The sequence below is a fragment of the Neopelma chrysocephalum genome, unplaced genomic scaffold (assembly GCF_003984885.1).
Source record: "Neopelma chrysocephalum unplaced genomic scaffold, ASM398488v2 Primary Assembly neopelma1_376, whole genome shotgun sequence".
Classification (NCBI taxonomy): Eukaryota; Metazoa; Chordata; class Aves; order Passeriformes; family Pipridae; genus Neopelma; species Neopelma chrysocephalum.
Window position 1 is genome coordinate 554,285 of NW_020898040.1, and position 24,057 is coordinate 578,341.

A 24,057-nucleotide genomic window follows, 5' to 3' on the forward strand; every position below is an offset into this window, starting at 1 on the left:
GGAGGAGGCAGGAGGTCCCTGGGAGGAGGCAGGAGGTCCCTGGGAGGAGGCAGGAGGTCCCTGCCCGTGTCGATGACGGTCCGGGGGTAACCATGGAAACTATTTTCTCCCCATCCCTCCCCCGCAGATGACTCGGGCGACGAGGAGCCCGCCTCGCAGTCAGACAAGAGCGAGCTGCATGGCCCCCTGAAGACCCTCTCGAGTAAACTGGAGGACCTGAGCACCTGCAATGACCTGATCGCCAAGCACGGCGCGGCCCTGCAGCGCTCGCTCAGCGAGCTGGAGAACCTGCGCCTGCCGGCCGAGAGCGGCGAGAAGATCAAGGCGGTGAACGAGCGCGCCACGCTCTTCCGCATCACCTCCAATGCTATGATCAACGTGAGTGCTCTCCTCCTCCTCCCCTCCTCCTTCTCCTCCCCTCCTCCTCCTCCTCCTCCTCCTCCATCCCTGTTTCTCCCCGTGTTTCTGTTTTGTGTTCCCGCGGGGCTCGGGCGCGGCCGGGGCTCGGTGCCGGCTCGGGGATGGGAAGTTGGGAAGATGCAGCTGGGAAGCGGGCACGGACACGTGGAGCACCCCTCAGGAAACACAGGTCTGCTACGTCCTTACACCGTGCTCTCTGGGGGGGCTGCTCCAAATAGGTCAGTTTGGATGTAAAGCTGGGAAGTGCAGAGGTTGGGAATGCTGAGGGACTTTCTGCTGTTCCGGGGGGGAATTTTGGACTGGCACAGCAATTGTTGCCTGCTGCAGATTGAGACCCACGTCCCACATCACTCACATCCTCATTGCTTCCATGAAGCTGCTCGAGTTCCACACGGCCACAGGATTTAACCCCCTCGGGGTCTCGTGCCGGTTGTGCTCTCCCAGCCAGGTTGTGGGAGGTTGGGAAGCGTGTTCTGGCACTGCCTCTGCTCCCTGCCCTGTGCAGCCTCACGGTGCTTTCTGCATGGGTTTTGGAGACAGCTTGTGTTTGGGGTGTGGACCTGCCTCCATCGCAGTGACACAGCCCTTCCTGGAGAGCCTGGTTTTCCCTGGGGAACTCGGGAGACTGCAAAACTGAATAAAATATTCAAAGGAAAGAATGAAAAACCAATCCCAAAGCTTCACAGGCTTGGAATAATGTATGAAGGCAGAGCTCGGGGAATTATGAATGGAGCAGTGCTGTGGCTCTGCTGTCTCAGCCCTGAGCAGAAGGAGGTTGGGTGGTGTTTAATGTGGGCTTTAAAAAATAACAATAATCCCCAGCGGGAGCTGGAGGGCACTTGGAGCCCCGTGGTTGCAGCATCCTCCCCATTCCCACTCGCAGGATTTTGTAGCTGTGGGAGCAAAGGGCTTCCTGAGGCAGTGTCTTGTGTTTGGGAGCAGTTTGGGGGTGCCACAGACGGAGAGTTTGTGGAAGTTTTTGGGGTTGGCACCGTGGTGGGAGGTGCCGACAGACCCTCGGCGCTGTCAGGAGGCAGAACTGCGATGGAATGTGGGCAGGGAATTGTCGGAGAGAGGATTTCTCCAGCAGCCTTTGGGAAGAGATGAGCAGAGCAAGATTTGCTGTGTCCAGCCCAGAGAGGAGGAGGAGGAAGAGGAGGAGGTCGTGGTGGTTGCGACGTGATAAATGCTTGGAGGAGGCTTGTCTGGAGGGTGGGAAATAGCACAGGAACAGCAGAAACGTGGGTTGTCCAAAATTCCAAGCAGGTAAGAGGGGCTGGGGGGTGGCAGGGCGTGTTATCACGTGGATCCATTTCCAACAGCATCCTTTGGTACTTCAGCTCATGGCTGGGAATCCTGAGGAGATGCCCGAGGGAAAGGCTGAGCTGTGGAAGGAGCAAGACTGGAAGGAGCAGTGGCAGCTCCAGGGGGTGGTTGTGGCTCTCCCAGCTCTCTGTTGTTTTGGGAGGAGGTGCTGGAGCTGTGGGCAGGGGGACACAGACCCCCAGGAAGCAGCAATGCTGTTGGGGGTGGATTAGAGAGGCAGGAGGGGGGCGAGCAGGACAGGGGGTGGGACCAGCCTGATCCCCCCATCAGGGTGGGCTGGTGCTCCTGGCCATGCTGTCACCTTTTCCATGGATCCCATTCTGTGCCTTGATTTATCCTTTTAGCATGGGTTGGTGCCTTCTGGAGCTGCCAGGGAGTACCTCGTGGGGTGGGGGGAGCTCTGTGCAATGCAAAGGTCTCAAAATCTTCTGTATTGAACATGAAACTTGGCTCCAGGAAAGCACATGGAGAGCCTGGTGAAAATACCCCGTGCTCCTGCCCAGCTCCATCCCCCCAGGCTTCTAAGGAGCATGTATCCCATGGGAGCACAGGGTGCTTTTGGCAGGCCAGTAGTTCCTTGCAGGAGCAATTAAACTGTCCTTGCTCACCAGGTTTTCCCCAGAGAGATCCCAGCCAGCAGCTGGTGCTGGCACGTGGATGCCCCGTGTCCACACTGCCCCAGTTGCAGCACCAAACCTCATGGATCCATCTCATGGAAGTGGATTGGGATCCATGAGGTTTGGTGCTGAGGCTGTGAGCAGAAGGGTTGGGTTCTCTGGAGAAGGGATGGGTGCTCCTGGGAAGGGATGGATGTGCTGGGGAAGAGATGGGTGCTCTGCTGAAGGGATGGGTGCCTGGGGGAAAGAATGGATGCACTGGGGAAGGGGTAAGTGCTCCAGGGAAGGCAGAGATGCTCCAGGGAAGATGGGATGGGTGCTCTGGAGAAGAAAGAATAGGTGCTCCTGGGAAGGGATAGGTGCTCCAAGGAAGGGATAGGTGCTCTGGTGAAGGTATGGGTGCTCTGGAGAAGACATGGATGTTCTGGAGAAGGGGTGAGTACTCCTGGGAAGAGATGGATGCTCCTGGGAAGAGATACATGCTCCAGAGAAGGGATGGGTGCTCAGGGAAGAAAGGGCAAGTGCTCCGGCGAAGGAATGGGTGCTCCTGGGGAAGGAATGGATGCACCAGGGAAGAGATGAGTCCTCCAGGGAAGAAAGGAGAGGTACTCCTGGGAAGAGATGGATGCTCCAGGGAAGGGATGGGTGCTCAGGGAAGAAAGGATGGATGCTCTGGTGAAGGAATGGGTGTTCCTGGGAAGGGATAGGTGCTCCTGGGAGGGAGGGATGGGTGCTCTGGTGAAGGAATGGGTGTTCCTGGGAAGGGATAGGTGCTCCTGGGAGGGAGGGATGGGTGCTCTGGTGAAGGAATGGGTATTCCTGGGAAGGGATAGGTGCTCCTGGGAAGGAGGGATGGGTGCTCCAGGGCCGGCATGTGCAGTTTCCGTCCAGCCGCCTCTGATCCGATTATGTAAATGTCCCGGAGCCGCGGGGAACGCAGCGAGCAGGAGGAAATAAATAAATATATCTGGAAATGCAAGAGCTCTGCTGCGAAGGTGACCCCTCTGTGTGCTCTGGGAGCTGCCACAGCCGGCTCCTGGTGCTTCTCCTTACGGAGCTTGGGAGCATCCCCTGGGCAGGCAATGCTGGGAGGATGGAGGAAGGTTTGGGCAGAGGCAGAGCGGGACATGCCGGACCCTCGTGTTCCAGGTGAGCATTTCAAACCGGCTCTTGCAGGGCTGAAATTTAAGGCCAGAGCTCCACGAGCCGCCCGCTGGCTCTGCTCCCATCCCTGCTTGGAATCTCACTGGGAACAGTCCAGGCTCACGAGGACCAAGGAGCCCCATGTCAGCAGGGCTGGGAGCAGACATGGAAAGGCAAGTCACGATGTGCCACAGGGGAGGAGTGGGGCGTGTGTGAAAATAAGAAGCAACAAATTAACGGGATAATGAGAGGCCCGGAGCCAGAGCCGGAGCGCGGTGCTGGGTTGAGTACACTCGTCCAAGGAGCAGGGAAAGCTCCCTCTCATAATTCAGCAGCAGGCAGCAGGGATGTGTGGATGCACTGAGGAAGCCAGTTTGGGCGTCGGGAAGAGCTCACAGGGCTGTGGATGGTGCTGGAAATAGGTTTTTAATGGGAATGGGGAAGCTACGGCGGAGCTCGGAGGCGGCTGAACTGCGAGTGTGTGACTGCTGTGCTCTGCTGCTGGCTGGGTTTGTGCTTCCTTGAGGAATGTGAGCATGGAGAGCAGAATGGTTGGGCTTGCCTGTGTCATCCCTGGGTTAGTTTGTGTTTTCCTTGAGGTTTTGGATGAGCAGAGGCTCTGCCAGGCCCAGACAAGGAGGGGTGAGAGGTGGCCGGGGCAGGGGTTCTGTGCTGCTCCGTCAGGATTTGGTGAGGAGGGGCCCTCGGGCTGCCTGGAGCAGGCAGTCCTGGGATGTGAAGGACTCACCTGCCCTTGGGAGGCACTGGTGGCCACCCCAGCCTGTCCTGCCTGGGATGCCAGCACCCCTTTGAGGCAGACTGACCCCCCTCCCAGGTTCTCCTTTCCCATGGGAATGAACCTGTCTGGAGCACCAGCACCTGAGACACCAGCACAGAGCAACCTTCAGCCTCCAGACCTGCTGGGAGGGCTCTTGAGTGTGTGAAACACAGGGCTGGAACCAGAGTGAAACAGAGAGCAGCTTGTGCTGCTCCTCCTCTGGGGAAGGGGCCGTGGGCTGTGGGTTTAAGCCTCTCTGGGTCATCCAGCAGCATCCCAGAGGCTGCATCCTCCAACCCCAGCAGGATTTCTCCCTGTGGATCCCTCCAGGGCTGTGCTCTGGCTCAGCAGCAGTTATGGGTGGTCCTGTGCCACGTGCCAGTGCTCCAAGGAGCTGCCAACCTCTCCCTGCAGCCAGGCTGGGCTCCTGGAGACTCTGAGTGGCATCTGGATGTGCTCCTCAGAGCTGCTCCTCTGCCTCCTTGTGTCCCATCTTCTCTGCTGTTCTGTGGAGCACCGAGCTCCCTCTGCTCGCCGGGAATGCTGCTGTGATTAATCTGTACTCCCCAAATTGTTCCTGTATCAAACCAGACGATGCTGAGCACCTGCTCCGAGCTGCCTCAGGTTCCCAGCACAGCCTCCAGCCTGGTGTGTGAGTTCTGATGGTTTATAAGCCCCGTGTGTGTCCATGTCTGCTTTGGAAAACTGCTTAAAGCTGGGAGGAAATGGATCTGGGATCTCCTGCCCAGGGTGACCGTTGGACCAGGGTGATGCACACGTGGCTGTGTCCCGGTGCAGAGCCGGTTCCCGGGATGGATGGAATGTGATGCCGTCCCTCGGGGTCCCCAAACCCATCATGGCACAGGCAGGACGATGGACCTGATCTCCTGCACCCCCACAGCGCTCCAGGCAGCAAGGAGGGAGCAGCATCCTGCTTGGGCTGCTCCCAGCTCACCCTGGGATGGCCAGTGGGCTGGAGGAGCTCTCCACCCTGTGCATCCTTATAACCAGGGGTTAATTCCAGCCCTGCGGCGAGCAAACTCCATCCTTCACCCCTGGATTTGCCTCCTTAAGGCAGGGATTGCCCCCAGCCACCCTCGGGCAGCTGCTGTGCTGCCCAGAATGGGAGCTGCCCCGCGCGGGGGGCCGGGCTTGTCCCCCTGTGCCCGGTCGGGGGATGGCGCAGGAGGAGCTGGTCCCGCCTGGCACAGCCTGTGTTAATTATCCGGGCTGCGCTAACGACACGTGCACTAATCAGCGCGTTGCAAACCATGTCACCGACCCAGAAAAGCCCCGGCCCTGGGATTAAATCCCTGTCCCAGCCCTAATCCCCCTCGGATGAGAGCGCTGGAGCGAGGGCTCCGTGTGTCCTGCCTGTTCCTGCCGTGGATGTGCTGCGCTGACCAGGGAATAACTGGTGGGTGCTTTGCTGCTACTGGGGGGATGGGGGGAGGGTGATGGGTGTCACCCCGGGGTCTGTCCCTGCCTGGGTGGGACCAGGGCAGCAGGGACACAGAAACGAGCCCAGTCCCTGCTCTTGGAGCTGTTGTGCCTTTCCCTGGAGCATCCTGGATTGCTTTTTGAGTTTAGAGGTGTGTGAGTATCTCTGATCGGATCTGTTCAGACAGGCAGTGCCTTCCTCCCCCTCCCCTCCCCCTCCTCCTCATTCCCCATGGTTGCTGAATCCTCCCAGCTGGGTCATTTCAGGCTGTGGGTGCTCAGGCCTCGTCCGTGTCCGTGGGGCCTCTGTGCTGGATGGGGTTTTCAGCTGCTGCTGCTCACTGTGGCTTGGGGCTTCTCACCTTTCCTCTCCTTCCTCCTTCTCCTTCTCCTCCTCCTTCTCCTCCTCCTTCTCCTTCTCCTTCTCGTGTCCATCTGACCCTTGGGAGACTTGGGACTGTCCTGGGGCTCCCTTGGAACCTCGTGTGAGAAGATGGGGGACAGGTCTGTCCCCAGCACTGGATGGTGCCTCTCCCAGCTCTGCTCTCCTGTTTTTTTTTGGCTGAGAGCGATAACTGTTCCATTGTGGCTTCAGAGGAGAGTTGGGAGTGTTTTCCCAGGCTGCTGGGTCAGCAGGGCTGTGTGTTGGTGGGCTCAGCGTGGGCATTGCACTGTCAGCAGTGCCTCGTGTTGATCAGCAGCTCTGCTGAGCCAGGAAACAGCCCAGCTGGGCATTACCAGCCCAGGTGAGCCCTGCCCATTCCTCCTGGGATCCTCATCCCTGCCTGGAGCTTGTTGGCTCCTTAGGGCGGGATGGGGCCACGGAGAGGTGGGTTAATCCCTCTGGGGTGCTGCCCCTGGTGCCACAAGGACTGTATTCACCTCTTCCCTGGGCTGATGCTTCACTTCAGCTCCTTCCTCCAGCGCCTGTTGAAGGAGGAGGCACTGGAATGGCAGCACTGCTCTTCCCTGGATTTACCCAGGAAGAAGTTATGGCACTGGGAGATGAGCAGGATTGAGGGGGGCTGCTGCCAGGTGAGCTGCTCTTGCAGCTGCCTGTACTGTGGGGAGGTTTGCAGAGGCCTCACACAAGGCTGAGGCCGGGGAACAATCCGAGGCAGCTCCCTCCAGATCCCGGGGTCGGAGGTGCCTGTGGGCAGTGCCAGCTGCTCCTGCCGCCGAGCGCTCGGACAGATGCTCCTCCAGCCTGGAATCTGCTCCATGGGGGGATGAGGGAGGCGGCCAGTGAGAGCCTCATTCAGTCTGTCACCGTGGGAGCTGTCAGCAGGACAGAGCTCTCCGGGCGCACCAGCACTGGGATCAGGGCTCCGGGTGCCTGGAAGCAAAGCCGGCTGCTCTCCTTGGGGTGGAGCTGCTCTGCAGACCCTGGGAGGGTCTCCCCTCTCCCTGGGTGGGTTTGGGGGTTTGGGCAAGGGAAGAGGAGGGAAAAATCTGCAGCAGCTGCCTGGAGGTACCTCCCTGTGGAGGAAAAGCCAGTGCTGGGAGCTTCCCAGGGAGAGGAGTTTTGGCAGAGGTGGCAGTGGAGAGGCCCCGCTGCTGTCCAGGCAGTGAGAGCTTCAGCAGGACAAGCCTGAGATGTGCTGGTGGCCGGAGGAGAGCGGGGAAGCCCTGCAAGGGCACAGCTCGGGGGTGGCCACACTGCTGCAGGAGGGCCCAGCACAGTCTCAGCCCCCAGTGTATCTTCTGTGCTGGTCCCAGCATGTCCTTGTCACACTCGGTGTCCCCGCAAACCCTCTGGCACGGCCAGCAGAGGCCTCTGGGTGCTGCTTGGTGAGGGTGGAAGGGTCTGTACTCACAGCACTCCGGAGTATCCAGCAAATTCCTTAGTTGTTTTTCCAGCAAAACCCAGACTCTGATCCTTTCCCTCCCACAGCTCCAGGCTGGCATCACCTTGGTCACAGCCCGTGGGCAGCGTTGGGTCATTCCATGTCCCAGAGCCACCCTGAACGTGTCCTGTTGTGCCGAGCACGCGGCGACTCCGGACTCCATGGAGGCTGCGTGGGGTCGGGATTAGAGGCTCTTAGCACAGCCCAGCAGTGGATTTGCCACTGCTTCCCACTAATCCTGCCTTTATTGCATGGGGTGGATTACATGGCACTGGAGGCGGGGTCTGGCTGCTGTGCCCGCCCTGTCCCTCAGTGCTTTGGGATGAGCTCCTGCTTTGGGATGAGCTCCTGCTTTGGTATGAGCTCTGCTCCAAGGAAGCCCTGGGCAGGGGGCTCTGGCTGGGTCAGTGGTGCTGAGCCAGCCTCGTGGTGGGGAACACCAGTGTGTGGTGTTTAGGCACATGGCCCAAAATAACAGGGTAAGGTGGTGAAATGCCCAGAGAGACAACCAAGAGACCAGATCCAGCTTCCAGAGAAGTGTGGATGTCTCCATCTTGGACTTCTCTATCTTGGATGTCTCCATCTCAAACATCTTCATCTTGGACATCTCTGTTTCTCTGATCTCTGCTCTCTGTGACCAGTGACAGGATCCAGGGAATGGCTGGAGCTGTGTCAGGGCAGGCTCAGGTTGGATCTCAGGCAAAGGTTCTTCCCCCAGAGGCTGGTTGGGCACTGCCCAGGCTCCCCAGGGCAGTGGGCACAGCCCCAAGGCTGCCAGAGCTCCAGGAGGGTTTGGATGATGCTCTGGGGCCCAGGGGGTGACTCTTGGGGCTGGGCCTGTGCAGGGCCAGGGGTTGGACTGGATGATCCTTGTGAGTCCCTTCCAACTCAGTACGTTCTTTGACTCTCAGGGAACTCCCAGTCACCAAAGGGAAACAGACACTTCTAGGGCACAAGGCACCACCTGGAATGGGCAGTCAGGGATTTTGGGAGCACCTTGTTTGAGTGCTGGGAGTCTGACTGAGCATCTGACAGTGACACACTGGCACTGAGCAAGGTGGGCTGGAGCCTCTGCTCTGTTGTCTTCCTACTCCTCGTTGGGGCACTAAGGATTTTTTCCATGTCTCTGCATTTCTGTAGTACCCATTTTCCCTGGATGTAAATGAAGGGAGATGATTTTTGATGTTGAAGCTGCACCTGCTGCCCTCACAGGTTTTTATGCAAGGTCACCTTGGTTTTTTGGGGTGTCATGACGTGGTGAGGCTCAGCCCAGCTCTCCCCACCAGCCCTGCCCGGGGAGAAGCAGTTCCCAGTGTCCCTGAATGTGCTTCAGACATCCAGGCTTCAGAGCCTGGATGCTCCTGAGCTGGCTGAGGGTCACTCCAAGGATTTGGGACAGATTTGCTGTTATTTAAGCAGTCTGTGTTGATGTGCTCCTGGTGGTGACCAGCAGCCTGGCCTTGGGCTGTGGGACCATCGCTGTGGAGCAGATGACCACACTCCAAACCACGTCTCCTTGCTCTCTGACTGTCTGTGCAGGATGATTTCAGATTCAGGCTGGCTCCATCCTTGTGTTTCCCCTTCTTCTCACTGCTCAGAGTATTTTTGGGGGGGAGGAAGGACAAATTAATCCTCTCTGGGTTCAAACGCTCTGTGATTCTCACCAAACAGCTCCTGCCCCATCCCTGGAATTGTCAAGGCCAGGCTGGATAAACTTGGAGCAACCTGGTCTAATGGAAGGTGTCCCTGCCCATGGCAGGAGGTGGAATGGGATGAGCTTTAAGGTCCCTTCCCACCCAAACCCTTCCATGGTTCTGTGATTCTCTGATTTTTGTGGCTGACACAGTGTGAGTGTTGAGATCTAAACAGAGGCTCCGAAATCGCCCTTCCCTCGGGAGGCTGTTCTGCAGCAGCAGCAGCCAGCTGTGTCCCAGGGTTTGATGACTCCAGGAAGGAAGGGAGCACTTATCTCCAGGCAGCAGACACAGCACCACGCTCTGTCCCTGATGAGTGGAGCGATGCTGCTGCTGGATAATTCAGTGATGAACAAGAGATGATTGAACGCATCTGGCATCGCCTCCTCCCGTGTCACTCCCGGGCAATGAAGTGCTCCTTGTCCCAAGGTTGAGGAGCAGGAGATGTTGCTTCCACAGCAGCAGGCACTTCCCTGGTAGGATTTTTCCTCCCTAAAGGTTAGATTTGCAGGGCTGTTCCTCTGGGATGCTGGGGGCAGGTGGGATTGCCCTCGGAATCCATCGGTGTTGCATCGGAGGTGGTGAAGCGATCAGCCTTGCTGGGGCTGTCCCAGAGGTTTTCTTTCCTGTGGTTCAACCCCTGGGCAGAAATCCTTCCCTGTGAGGGTGGAGAGGCCCTGGGATTGCCCAGAGAAGCTGTGGCTGCCCCATCCCTGGAATTGTCCAAGGCCGGGTTGGACGGGGCTTGAAACAACCTGGGCTAGTGGAAGGTGTCCCTGCCCATGGCAGGGGGTGGAACAAGATGATCTTTAAGGTCCCTTCCCACCCAAACCATTCCATGATTCTATGATGTCTGGCAGGCCTTGCTGTGATCATTTGCCCTTTCAAGCCAATTAACCTCATCTCTTTGTGCCTTCCATCTGATTTTGACTGTTGGCTGCAGGAGGAGGCAGATCCCTGCGGGTGTGTGACACCACCACCTCGGCAGGACAGTGGTGACCTCCAATCCATTTTCCTCTGCATAAATAATCCCCAGGCTGCTAAGGACGTTCCCATTAGCCTGCAACAAGCTGTGAAATTGGGTATATTTGCCGTGACAAATGAGTGAAAGGTGCTAAATGTGCCCCTGGTGGCAGCAGCTCCTGGGCACAGAACAGACCACGGAGCTGTTGGCACCGTCTCTCACCTCCTGCTCCCCAGCAGGGTCTTGATGGCACCTTTTCTCTTACTCCATGGGAATTTGCAGGAACCTTGATGATATTTTTCCATGAAAACACACTCTTTTGGCCACCTTGGCTGTGCCTCCTTGTCTTGGCAGTGATTTACAGCTCCACTGTTCAGTGCTGGATTAGGACCTGCCACAACAGCTTGGTCCAGCCATGGAGAGGAGGAGAAACCACCTCTGTCCCTCCTGCCACCTGGCTGCAGGGAACACTGGGATTCCCTGGGACCTGGGACAGCAGATGGATGGAGCTTGCTCTTATCTCTGGTCACTGGTGACCTGTCAACTTGGCCACTGTTCTCCAACCCTGACTGCGCCGTGATGGTGCTGAAACAGAGCAGCCTCTGGGACTTTGGGATTTCATCCAGCTCTGGCCCTGGGGCAAATCCAGGTCATGTTGTGTCACCTCCATCGTCCCCTCCTGTGAAGGAGAAAACCCCGGTCTCCTGGTGGAATGGGGTGCACGTGGGGATGGGCACAACATCCTCTGCCCGTCCCTCTGCTCCGCTCACCGGAGGGCTGGTCCTGGGAGAGCTCTGGGGAGGGCAGGACCTACCCAGGCTGCACCTTCAGGTGCACGTGACCTCGACATCCCAGCCCTGCAGCTTGTTGGGGAATCACTTTTCCTGTGCCTTCATCCTGCAGCTGGGCACTGCCCTGTCCTTTGGAAGAGGTTCCTCAAGGAGCCTCTTCCCGGTGTCCTGTGTCCCTATGCCAGCCTGGCATGGATTTGTGTCTGTGTCTTACAACCCCGAGCAGCTTCAGCTGGAACTAAATTTAGCCACGACTCTGAGAATTTTATAAGCTGGATTTCAAGGTGTTGCTCCTGCTCGGTGGCTGGGATGGTTTGTACCTTTGGAACAGGGAGCTGGGGGATTAATGATGGGAATGAGGGATGAGCTGGGATACTCCTGTCTGAGCTACTCACCCCCAAGCCCTGAAGCTCCAGGGAGCTCGTGGGCTGGTGCTGCCCCTGCTCCACACCAGGCTCTGGGGTTTGTTTGGGCTCAGGACTGAGTTCAGTCAGCAGAGATGTGAAAAGATACCCCCTGAGCCCTGTTTGGTGCTGCTCCCACCTCTGGTGAACATCCCTGTGGAATTCTGTGCTGTCTGGCTCTAGGGGGTACAAACCCAAATTAATAACATTAATTTGCTTGGTTGCTGCTGGCAGAGGTGGGCTGGGCTTGGGAGATCCCTCTTGCAGGATGTTCTCCTGCTGCCACCCTTGGCATCACTTGTCTCCCAAGGAGCAAACGTGATCCTTGCCTGGATTGATCTGGATCCTTTGATCTGGATTTGGATCAAACCAGTGTCTGAATTGCAGAGGAAGAGGCTGCAGAGAGAGGGCCTGACAGTCTTTCAAAAACAGAATAAACCCCATACATACCCCAGCTGGCTCCTAAATCCACATGGACACAAGTTTGTGGGATGCTGTGTGGAACCTGACCTGCTCTGTGGAGGTGTGGAGGTACTGCAGCCTCTGGTGGGATCTGGGCCCAGTAATCTTCCCAAAACATCCCCACGCTCTGCAATGCTGACAAACATGCTCCATCACTTGGATTTTTAATATGGCTGTAAATGAAGCCTGTCAGTGCAGTTTTCCCTTTGGGACACACCATGGATCCTCTGTGAAACTTGGATGCCTTGGGACGGGACGGTCCGAGGTGTGACCTGCTGTGATTTTTCATTAGGACGTTGATTCCCATCGATTTATGGAACAATTTCTCCTCTCCAGCTCCCAGCCCACTCCCGTGGCTCCTCTGTAATTACCTCCTTTCCCCCTAATTCCCCAGTACACCTTCCAAGCCGTGGTTAATTGCAGTAGGATAATTACAGGTCATCTCCCAGCGCATCGTTTTAAAGCACTCAGCCCCTGAGCTGAAGGCAATTCCCACCCTCCGTGCCAAAATGGGCATTGCTGTGCCCTCTGCCTGCGGAGAGGGACCTTTGGAGCACATAATGAGCTTTGCTGGGCTGGGAACATCACAGCCACTATCCCATTACTTGCCCGTGTTGGATCCTCTTAGTGCAGCACGTCGGTGGGACAGAAGAAGGAGCGGCCAGATCGGGGTTGGAACTGCCAGAGGCTGCAGTGTGAAGCACCAGGGCAGGGCCCCCATGGGCTTTGGGGCCGGGGGTGGCTGCAAATGAGATTTCTTGAGGTGGGGAGAGGAGCTGAGTTGTTTCCAGAGAGCGAGGTGAAAACTCGGTGTGAAGCATCCTGAGAATGTGGGGTCTGGTCTGGCCCTCTGAGACCATCGAGTCCAACCCTTCCCCAGCACTGCCAGGGCCACCACTGACCATGTCCCCAAGTGCCACATCCACAGGGCTTTTAAATCCCTTCAGCATTTAAACTCCACCCCTGCCCTAGACAACTGTTCCAGGGCTGGACAGCCCTTTCCGTGAAGGAATTTTCCCAATATCCAACCTGAACCTCCCCTGGCACAGCTGGAGGCCGTTCCCTCTCCTCCTGTCCCTTGTTCCCTGGGAGCAGAGCCCGACCCCCCCCGGCTCCCCCCTCCTGTCAGGGGGTTGCAGAGCCAGAAGGTCCCCCCTGAGCCTCCTTTTCTCCAGGCTGAGCCCCCCCAGCTCCCTCAGCTGCTCCTGCTGCTCCAGCCCCTTCCCAGCTCCGTTCCCTTCCCTCACACGCTCCAGCCCCTCAGTGTCTCTTGTCTGAGGGGCCCAGAAGTGCCCCCAGTGTTGAACACATGTGGGATGGGAGCACAGCAAGGAATCTGGGGGGACAGGACCCTGCCCCCTCTGTGCCTGCAATCAGAGAAGCAGCAAAGGGAGGATGGAGGGAACAGAGACGTAGGGTCAGGTCCTTCCAGGTTACAGGTGTATGTGAAGCAAAACCTCACAAATATGACGGGTTACACTGATTTTATTTTATTTTTTCAAAGGACAGACTCAAACTCGCTGTGTTAGTTGTTTGTTTATGTGATCTGAGTTTGGTTCCTGCCTCTTCCCATGGCCTGGGACAGGTCCTGGGGCTCCTCGAGGTGAGCTGGGGACAGTGCTGAGCTCCCATGGGGGACATGGCAACGTTCAGGATGTCACCGAAGCCACATGTGCCCACCCCCTGCATTCTTCTTTCTAATGGTGGGACATTCATTCCCTCTGCTTTGTGCTTCTTCACCTAAAGCATGAAAACCTAAAGCTTTGTCGTCATCATTTCTGATGTTATCAGAGGAAAAACTTCTTTCCCTGGATGAGACTCAAATCTTGCTCCTGTCCAAAGGAAAGTTTTGATGAAGAACTGATGATTTGGAGGTTTTCTTGGACAAGTTGTGGTAAAATCAGGTCAGGTCATGGAAGCTGAAGCCCTGACCCTGTTGCTTGATGAGGAGATACCTCGACACTCAGGTGCCACCTGCAGCCCAAATTCGGAGTAACCTGCCAAGAGCTGAATAAATCATGTGTGGAATCCAAATAACTGGAAACAGAAGATAGCTGAGCCCTGGGGGTGGCTGGAAGTCTATCAGACGTCCAAAACTCTCTGGTTTTAGCCCTTTTGAGTAGTTTTGAGTTTTTCAGCCAGCATTTATCCAGAGGACCTACCTTGGTATGCTGACAAGTTGGAGGAAGCTGCAGCTCAAGCACAGTTAATTTACCTGCAAGCAAAATGATTTCCCTACCTCCAAACTCCTGGAGAATTTCCCTAAAAATCGTGTTTTAAATGTAGAGAAGAAGTTTAGAGTGTCCTACCTTGCAGAGATTTGGGGGAGAGAGGAGGAGCAGCAGCCCTGCCTCTGTGCTCAGCTGCACAGGGGGTGGATGGCAAAGGAAGAGGGACTCGGGGTTCCATCCAGGATGGAAAGTAACCTAAAAATAGAGCTGTGAGGGCCGGCTCTGTCCTGTCAGACCATTGTCTGGGATCAGGCAGTGTGGGACAGCCAGCAGCATTCCGGCCCTGGGTGGACATCCTGCTCCAGGTAATCTCCTGCCGGGAGTCTGGCGCTCCCAGGGCTGGTGATGGTGTCCCAGCTGTCCCCTACCTGGTGCTCCGTGTCTTGGAGCATCCCCTGAGCCCTCCTTCCCTGGGCACACTGTGTCTGTGGGTGTCCCATGGCTGGGGGTTCCCCAGAGCCCGTTGGGGAGGGAATGGAGGCCGTTGGCCATGGTGGACGTGTTGCAGGGGCCAGGCCAGGCCTTGGGCTGTGTCCTGGGCTGTGCAGCTCCAGGGAGGAGCTGGGAGTCCTCCCTCTCTGCCTTCTTGGAGCACAGTGGTCGCTGGCTCCCAGCTGGAGCAGCCCCAGAGCAGCTGTGGCTGCCCTATCCCAAGGCCAGGTTGGGCAACCTGATCTCTTGGAAGGTGTCCCTGCCCATGGCATGGGGATGGAATGAGATGATCTTTAAGGTCCCCTCTAACCCAGACCATTCCATGATTCTATGATCCTCTCCTTTCCATGGCTGTCACCCCAGGGACCACTGTCCCATCCAGCTTCTCCTCATTTGCTGGATTGGGGATGGATGTGACTGCCTGAGATCTCAAGGCTTGGCTGAGGTTTGTGAGAGCCCAGCCTGGGCTCCTGGGGTCCGCAGCGGGGTCAGGGATGGGGACAGGGACAGGCTGTGGGGCGGGGACACATCAGGCCAGGCTGCCACGAAGATGGAACACCATGGAGTCTCCATGGACTCAGGGCAGTTGTCCGTGTTGCCGCCATCTCCTTGGGGATGGTGCAGGTTTGGATGGTTGGAGTTGAGCTGTCCTGGGCCCCGTGGATTTGGGAATTGTGCAGAGGAGGAGGGGTTGTTGTGGAACCAGCTCTGGGGTCACCGTGTGACACCTCCCAGCACCCAGGGCTGTGCCGGGGGCTGACCTGTCCCTCTGTCCCTTCCTCCCCAGGCCTGCCGCGATTTCCTGGACTTAGCCGAGAGCCACAGCCGGAAATGGCAGCGGCTGCTGCAGCATGAGCGGGAGCAGCGGATCCGGCTGGAGGAGACCATCGAGCAGTTAGCCAAGCAGCACAACAGCTTGGAGCGCGCCTGCCGCGGCGCCCCCGGCCTGGCCGCGCCCACCACCACCAGCTCCAGCACCACCAAGGGTGAGGCCGGGCCGGGAGGGACCGGGAGGGACCGCGGGATTCCCGCTGGGCTGCTCCCAGCGAGCCCAAGGCTCTGTATCCCTGTGGTGCTTTTCTAAACGGATCCCATTAGGCCACAATTATTCCTAATCGTCCTTGCTCGGGGACTTGGATGTCCCCAAGATACAGATGTGGGAGAGGGCCGTGTCCCCAGCTCGCTCACGCTGTTCCAGACTATTTTGGGAACTTCAGCCCTCACCGGTGGGCACATCTCTGGGTGCTGGAGGGCGGCCACGGTGCCCTGGCACTGCCAAGTTGGCTGTGTGGGGTGGCAGAGGAGCAGCCAGGGGCTTGTTTGCAGTAAGATCCAACAGCTTTGCAGATTCCTGCCAAATGCCCTTCCCCGAGGGAAGCATTAGTTACAGCTACACAAACTGCAAATAGTGCCGTGTCTTATTTTTAAAGGATATAAGAGCCAAGAGAGAGAACAGCAGCAGCTGGGGGGTGATGGTGGTGCCGGGTGCTGTCCTCACTCCTCTGTGGCCTCAAGTTGTGCCAGGGGAGCTCTGGGTTGGATATTAGGGAACACTTTGATAGAAAGGGTTGTCAGGCATTGGAACAGGCTGCCCAGGGCAGTGGAGGAGTCCCTGTCCCTGGAGGGATTTCAAAGCCGTGTGGATGTGGCACTTGGGGACACGGTCAGTGGTGACCTTGGCAGTGCTGGGGGATGGTTGGACTCGATGGTCTCAGGGGGGTTTTTTCTGTGGCACAGCTGGGGAGGGCAGGGTGGAAATGGCTGCAGAGACAGGCACAACCCCTGCTGAGGCGGTGACCCTGCTCCTCGGGAGAGCGTGGGAGTGATGTGGGGAAGGAGGTTGCTGAATCCCCCGGACGGGGCAGGAGCAGGGGAGCTGCAGGGACTCCACCAGTGTCTGCTCCCGATGTCGCAGCCATCGATCTCTCCCACCGCAGCAGAGAGATGTTTACAAATGCAGGGCTGGAAAACCCGAGGGCTGGGAAATCTCCCCGAGCATCACCTGAAACACGTGACTGTTTTTTCCTGCTCTCTCCCAGCCGGATTTCCCGGCGGACGGGGCGGCGCTGGAGCGGAGCCGCACCAGACGCGGTTGGGTGTGCGAGTCACGCCCTGTGTCAGCCCCGGGCAGCCCGGGGGCATTTCTGGGGGTGCTCCCGAGCATGGCAGGGGAGCCCTGTGTGCCTGGGTTGGGGAGCAGGTTGGGAGCTCCTTGCTTTTAGGAGCTGGAAATTGGTATGGAATCCTGCCACTGTGGAGTGGGATGGAGAGGAAGGGGCCAGGCTCTAACGGGAGCCGGTGTGGAGGGGACACGGAAGGGGGGGCTCTGGGGACAGACCCTGCTCGGTGGGTTCTGAAGGGTCTCACAGCCTGTGTGCCCACAGGGAGTGTGCAGCCTGCAAAGGGAGAGGCCAGTGATGAAGATGAGGAGACGGAGTATTTCGATGCCATGGAGGATGCACCAGCTTTTATCACTGTAACTGCCGACCCCAAACACCACAGGTACGACCCCCCAGCCCCGCTGGGAGCACTGGGAGAGCGGGGAGGGCAGGTTTGCCTGGCATCTCACTCAGGCCCGAGGGCAGCACCCCCTCCCACGGGATCACTCTGTGGGCAAGTCCCTCAGAAAACTCCTCCCAAACTCATCCCAGCCTCTGCCCAGGGCTCCCTGTCTGGCTGCTCCTGCATTCCTGGAGCCAGTGAGGCTGAGGATGGCCCCAGCTATAGTGAAGAAGGTGAGGAAGGGCAGGTGTCAAGCCTGTGCTGGGGGAAAGTGGAGTCCTCTGCCCCAGCAGCTGATGGGAGCAGGGACCTGGAGGGAGATCCCTCGGAGCACAGCAGAGGCAGGGAGCTCCTTGCCTTAATAGAATCATGGAATAGTTTAGTCTGAAAGGGACCTTAGAGCTTATCTTGCTCCTTGCCCATGGCAGGGACACCTTCCACTAGCCCAGGTTGCTCCAAGCCCCGTCCAACCTGGCCTTGGACACTTCCAAGGATCCAGGGGCAGCCACAGCTTCTCTGGGCAACCTGTGCCAGGGCCTCCCCACCCTCCCAGGGAAGAATTCCTTCCCATTATCCCATCTAACCCTGCCCTTCAGCTGTGTCACCTGCTCTTACTCCTCTCTGGGCATCTGGGCGGGAGGTACCTGTTGACCCACAGTCACATCACTGGGCTTGGTGACAAAAGCAGAGTCTCTGCGCCCGAGCATCCCCTCCTGAGCATCCTTTCCTGAGCATACCCTCCTGAGCATCCTTTCCTGAGCATCCCCTCCTGAGCATCCTTTCCTGAGCATCCCCTCTCAGCACCTGTGCACGGCCTCTGTCACCCTGTTTCCATCCCAGCAGCACCCCGGGGTGTTGCAGGGAGGTGCTCTGGGTGATGCTACACCAGCCCCATCTCTCCTGTCCCCTCCTCTGCCCTTTCCCCTGTTCACCAGCTGATGTTTCTCCCCTGCAGGCGTTCGGGCAGTAACCTGAGCGGGGCCAGCGAGGGCCACCCCGAGGACTGGAACCTGGAGGACAGTGTGAGTTGGGCTGGCAGAGTGGGAGGGATGGTCCTGGTGGGATTAAACCAGGGAGAGGAGCAGGAGAGGACTTGGTTGTGGAGGGACCTTCCATTGGAATCACAGGTGCTCTCTGATGGTTGCTCCGTGAGCCATGGCTGGGGGACAGATGTCAACAGTCTCCCATCAGCATCCTAAATACTTTCCTAAGGGAAGTGGGAGGGTATTGGGGGACAATTGTACCCATATTTCTCTGGAGAACAGACTTCCAGCGATGCTCCCCAGCACGAGTGCACACAGTGTCTCCTGAGCTGTGGTTGCTGCTCCTGGGAGGTGTTGGATCAGGTTGGGTCATGTCCAGCTCAAACCTGTTGCTTCTGTTGCTTCCACAGGTCTTTGAGAGCTCAAATCAAAGCAGCTACAATGAGTCCACGTGCAAGGATCTCCTGCCGAAGAAAAGGAGACGGACTCGCATTCCCGACAAACCCAACTACAGCCTTAACCTCTGGAGCATCATGAAGAACTGCATTGGCAAAGAGCTCTCCAAGATCCCCATGCCTGTAAGTCAGCGTGTCCCTGGCACCCAGGACTGGCACAGAGGGTTTAGTTTGGGCACACTCCTGGCTGTTGAAAGGATTTGGATTACAGCTCTGGATGGTCCTACCGGGACCTGAGTGGGACAGGAGCACGTCACCAACTGACAACTGTGACTGGATTTTGCACTGGCAAAACATTCTGAAACCACCTCATTCTTATCATGGAATGATGGAATGGTTTGGGTTGGAAGGGACCTTAAAGATCATCTCATCCCACCCCCTGCCATGGGCAGGGACACCTCCCACTAGCCCAGGTTGCTCCAAGCCCCGTCCAACCTGGCCTTGGACACTTGCAGGGATCCAGGGGCAGCCACAGCTTCTCTGGGCAACCTGTGCCAGGGCCTCCCCACCCTCACAGGGAAGGATTTCCTCCCAATATCCCATCTATCTCTGCCCTCTGACAGTGGGAAGCCATTCCCTGTGTCCTGTCCCTCCATCCCTTGTCCCCAGTCCCTCTCCAGCTCTCCTGGAGCCCATTTAGGCCCTGCAAGGGGCTCTCAGCTCTCCCTGGAGCCTTCTCTTGTCCAGGTGAACCCCCCCAGCTCTCCCAGCCTGGCTCCAGAGCAGAGGGGCTCCAGCCCTGGCAGCATCTCCATGGCCTCCTCTGGACTCTCTCCAGTGTGTCCTTGTTCCAGGGTGAGCTGGAGCAGAGGGAACATTGCCCATGTGCCCTCTGCAAATCCAGCTGTTACAGAGTCATGGAGAGCCCCAGGACACTGTGAATCCCTGAGGATTCATGGAGAAGCCACCTTCTGGTGATGTAATTCCTGGGGACTGGACACTTGGGTCTCAGCCCCACCTGCACTGATCACAGCAGGGCAGGATTGCACCCCAGGGACCCAGAGTGCCTCATTTTCCTTTCAAAGAGCAGCTTTTTAGTGAAGGAGATGCCAGGGGGTGATTTTTGGTGCTACTGGGCTCAGTCCTGGGGGCGAAGGCTCCCTGTGATGGTCAGAGAGGCTTTGCTGGGGGGGTCTGTCTGGAGGAGCCTCTCTGGCTGCACAGAGGGCAAGTGGGGTGTGTGTTTAATTCTCGCAGATAAATAACTCTGCCTCAGCTAAATGCTGCCACAGCAAACTCCCCAAAACTGCAGCCCTGTTTTTTCAGAGTAGACCAGCCCTTCTCAGCCTACCTGTTCTCAGCAGCTCAGCACCAGTGAGCAGCATGGGTGGGACTGGGGGCCATCTCCCCAGAAATCATGAGGGCCTGGCAAGCTTGGGAGAGCTGGAAACATCTGGGATGCCTGGGGGTTCTTGTGCTGGCTGGAGTGGAATTAGCCCAGCAAAGGGTGATCCTTAGCCCTGGAATCGTATTCATGGTCCATCCTTTGCTGGGCAAAGAGGAAGGAACACATTCCAGGGGCTTGGATGCTGAATTGGTTGAGCTCTGGGGGAGAGTGCTGAGCTGTCTCTTCCTGGTGCTGTTTCCAGCCCAGCCCAGCCGGGCGTGTTTCTGCAGCAGCAGCAGATCGAGTGTGATGGGCACAGGAATAAGCTCAGGATGTGAAATCCCAGCAGCTGCTGGTGCATGGAGACAGGAAACTTAGACCTTCCCTATCAATCAAATCATCCCAGGAGCTGCTGAAGTCCAAACCTGAGGGCAGTAGGAAAGAGGACAGGGATAGATGGGATACTGGGAAGGAATTCTTCCCTGTGAGAGTGGTGAGGCACAGGTTGCCCAGAGAAGCTGTGGCTGCCCCTGGATCCCTGGAAGTGTCCAAGGCCAGGTTGGACGGGGCTTGGAGCAACCTGGGCTAGTGGAAGATGTCCTTGCCCGTGGCAGGGGGTGGCACTGGATGATCTTTAAGGTCCTTTTCCACCCAAACCATTCCATGGCTGCATGACAATAAGTAGGACACACCCCACAAGCTCAGCCACACATGGGCAGTTCTATGGGAGACTCCCCCCAAGAACAAGCAGCCTGTGGGCAACAGGGCAATTTAACCTCCTTCCAACAGCCACTGAAATCCTTTCCATGGTCCATGGAGAGGTGCAGGAGAGTTTGGCAGCTCCGTGGATCCAGATGGAGCTGCCGAGGGAGGGCTTTGGAGCAGACACTGCGGGAAAGGAGGAGGAGGAGGGAGTGGAACAGGAAACTTGGGGAATTCAGTTTGGAAATGTGGTTACTTATAGCACAAACCATCAGTGAGTCCATCGTGCTCTCTGAGGGATGGGATTTCTCATTCCATGGGCTTCACCCGAAGTCTTGAGGAATTAGGACCATTTCTGAGATGCTCTTGAGTTGTTCTGCGATCCACCTCCTTCCCGGGGGATGTGATGGGCTCACAAACCTCTCGTGCAAACAGCTCCTTAATTTTTCCTCTGATGTACAAACCTGCAGCACTGAAGAGGAGGAAAAGAGTTGTGAGGACTTGGGATTTGGGTGGGTTCATCTTCCTCCCCCATGGAAGGATTTTGCTTCCCCGTTGCTGGAGCGGTGCCGAGGATGGAGCTGCCAGCTTTGTTCCCTGCATCCCTCCCCAGAGTTATCCCAAATAATTTGCTCTTTCTGTGGATCTGATGCTGCTCTTTCTGCACAGCTCTCTTTTCTTGGATGCTGTGAGATCCCTGCCACTTCCCTGAGTGGAAAATCTAAAAACAGCTAAATCCTGGAATCTGGAGTTTGTTTTCTTTACCATGAAATATTTAACTTGGCTTACAGAAGTGGTTCTCCCATCCTTCAGCCATCTGCTCCTTCTAAAATGCATTTTTTTATTCTGAACTGAAATTAAAAAATTAATTTCATGTGGATTTGAGGCAGAAGACGTTCTGAGGCTCCATCTTTCTTTCAATTATTTTTAAATTTCAATATTTTTAGAGCAAAAAATAAGGACACTGTCATGGGAGTCCCTGGAGCAGGGAGACCCCAAAATGGGGCTTTTCCAGGTTTTCTGAGCAGCTGGGTCAGGCTGGCACGGGGATGGCTTTACCAGGAGGTGGTGAGGACAAGCTGGGGAGCAGCACATCCCTGTCCCGTGTTGTTATGGCTGGTGGGATGGTGACTGGGAGGCAGCAGGAGCTGCTGAGGCTCATTTTGGGGGTCAGGATGCCTGGGATGATCCCTGGTTATCCCACGGGGCTGCCCCACACCTCATCTGGGGACTTCAAAGCCTTGGTGCTCCCATGGCACTGTTCAGGGAGCAGAGCTTGTGTTCCCTGCCTTTATTTGGGGTCTGGTGATGCCTCCTGGGTGTCTCTCCTTCCCTAACCCCGCTGTTCCCCTGCAGGTGAACTTCAACGAGCCGCTGTCGATGCTGCAGCGGCTCACGGAGGACCTGGAGTACCACGAGCTGCTGGACAAGGCGGTCAAGTGCGAGAGCTCCACGGAGCAGATGTGCTTCGTCGCCGCCTTCTCCGTGTCCTCCTACTCCACCACTGTGCACCGCACAGCCAAGCCCTTCAACCCCCTGCTCGGGGAGACCTACGAGCTCGACCGGCTGGAGGAGCTCGGCTTCCGCTCCCTCTGCGAGCAGGTGAGGGGGGCTGGGGGTGTCCCCCCTGCTCAGCTCCCTCCTGGAAGGACAGCCAGCCAGCCAGCTTCTCCTCACACCCAGCCTTCCCTGCACTCTCTCCCAGCAGTTATTGACAGGCAAGGACAAGGACAAGCTGGTGGAGTCCCTGTCCCTGGAGGTGTTCAAGGAACGACTGGATGCTCTGGTCCAGTCGACAAGGTGGTGATGGGTCACAGGTTGGACTCGATGATCCAATATCAGCACAAGTCCTATGAGGAGAGGCTGAGGGAGCTGGGGTTGTTTAGTCTGGAGAAGAGAAGGCTTAGAGGCGACCTCATCACTCTCTTCAACTACCTGAAGGGAGGTTATAGCCAGGTGGGGGTTGGTCTCTTCTCCCGGGCAACCAGCAATAGGACAAGGGGACATGGGCTCAAGCTCTGCCAGGGGAGGTTTAGGTTAGATGTTAGGAAGAAATTCTTTACAGAGAGGGTTATCAGGCATTGGAACGGCCTACCCAGAGAGGTGGTGGATTCACCATCCCTGGAGGTTTTTAAAAAGAGATTGGACGTGGCCCTTAGTGCCATGATATAGTAATTGGAGTTGGATCAGGGGTTGGACTTGATGATCTTGGAGGTCTTTTCCAACCCAACCTATTCTATGATTCTATGATTCTATGATTCTTTGATTCTATGAAACAGCCTCAAGCTGCACCAGGGAAGGTTCAGGTTGGACATAAGGAGGAATTTCTTCATGGAAAGGGTGGTCAGGCATTGGAAGGGGCTGCCCAGGGAGGTGGTGGAGTCCCCATCCCTGAAGGTGTCCAAGGAATGACTGGAGGTGGCACTCAGTGCTCTGGCTGGGGGACAGGGTGGGGATGGGTCACAGTTTAGATTTGGTGATCTTGGAGGTCTTTTCCATCTTAAATGATTCAGTGATTCTATGAAACGGGCTCAGGTTGTGCCAGGGGAGGTTCAGGTTGGATATTAGGAAAAATTTCTTCCCTGAAAGAGTTGTAAAGCCTGGGCACAGGCTGCCCATGGCAGTGGTGGAATCACCATCCCTGGAGGGGTTCAAAAAACAGGTGAACATGGCACTGCAGGATAGGGATTAGTGGGCATGAGGTTAGACTTGGTGATCTTGGAGGTCTTTCCAAGCTTAATGATTCCATGATTCCTCCTGGCCAAGAGAGCCAGTGGGTTGCTGTTGGCCTTGGTGGGAGCAGCAGCAGGCACAGCCTAAGGCATGTTTTGGAAGCAGAGCAGGAGGAGGGGTGGGAGGGGAGGACAAAGGTGTCCTGGCAGCTCCCTGGAGCTGGGGCTCCTGTCACACCTCAGCACTTGAACAGCAAGGGAGAAGCTCTCCTTACCCCAGCTCCCTCAGCTGTGACCAGGGAAGCTGTGGCTGCCCCTGGATCCCTGGAAGTGTCCAAGGCCAGGTTGGACAGGGCTTGGAGCAACCTGGGTTAATGGAAGCCAGAGGGGTGGAAGGAGATGAGCTTTAAGGTCCTTCCAACCCAAACCCTCCTGTGATTCCATGATTCAGTTGATGATTCTATGCGGCGATGCCCCAAGCTCTTCCAGGGTCTCTTTGTGCTGGAAGGTGTCTCAGGATCTCATTTCTTTCATGCTGGACTGAAATGTTTTAGTTTCCCAGCCTGGGGGAGCCCCAGGAGCTCTGAGAGCCCCGTGCTCTGAGCACAGGGCACAGCAGGTGCACATTGATCAACCAGCAGGTCTTAATTAACTACCTGGAGTGCTGAATGAGTTGTGACCTGTGGAGATAATGGACTGTTTAATGCTTAGCACAGTTGGCTGGTCCATCCTGGATTCCTAGGGAGGAACGGGGCCATTTGTTACCCCTTTCAGGCAGGACATCCCTTTGTGAGGGCTCTCCTTTCTCCAGAGGGTCTGTCTCAGCACACACTGGGAGTACACAGTGAGGAGGCTCAGGCTGGCACC

General features: G+C 56.9%; 1 protein-coding gene across 3 annotated transcripts in view; it reads left to right on the forward strand.

The window, feature by feature from the left end:
* The window catches only part of OSBP2 (oxysterol binding protein 2), a 102,581-nt gene that overhangs the window by 72,874 nt on the left and 5,650 nt on the right, over window positions 1-24,057 (forward strand). For all 3 annotated transcript variants that reach the window (XM_027706465.1, XM_027706466.1, XM_027706467.1), the window contains 6 exons: window positions 128-378; window positions 15,337-15,535; window positions 16,934-17,051; window positions 18,007-18,073; window positions 18,445-18,612; window positions 21,875-22,120. In XM_027706465.1, coding sequence (XP_027562266.1) covers window positions 128-378; window positions 15,337-15,535; window positions 16,934-17,051; window positions 18,007-18,073; window positions 18,445-18,612; window positions 21,875-22,120 — 1,049 coding nt within the window. The remainder of the gene's footprint in view (window positions 1-127; window positions 379-15,336; window positions 15,536-16,933; window positions 17,052-18,006; window positions 18,074-18,444; window positions 18,613-21,874; window positions 22,121-24,057) is intronic.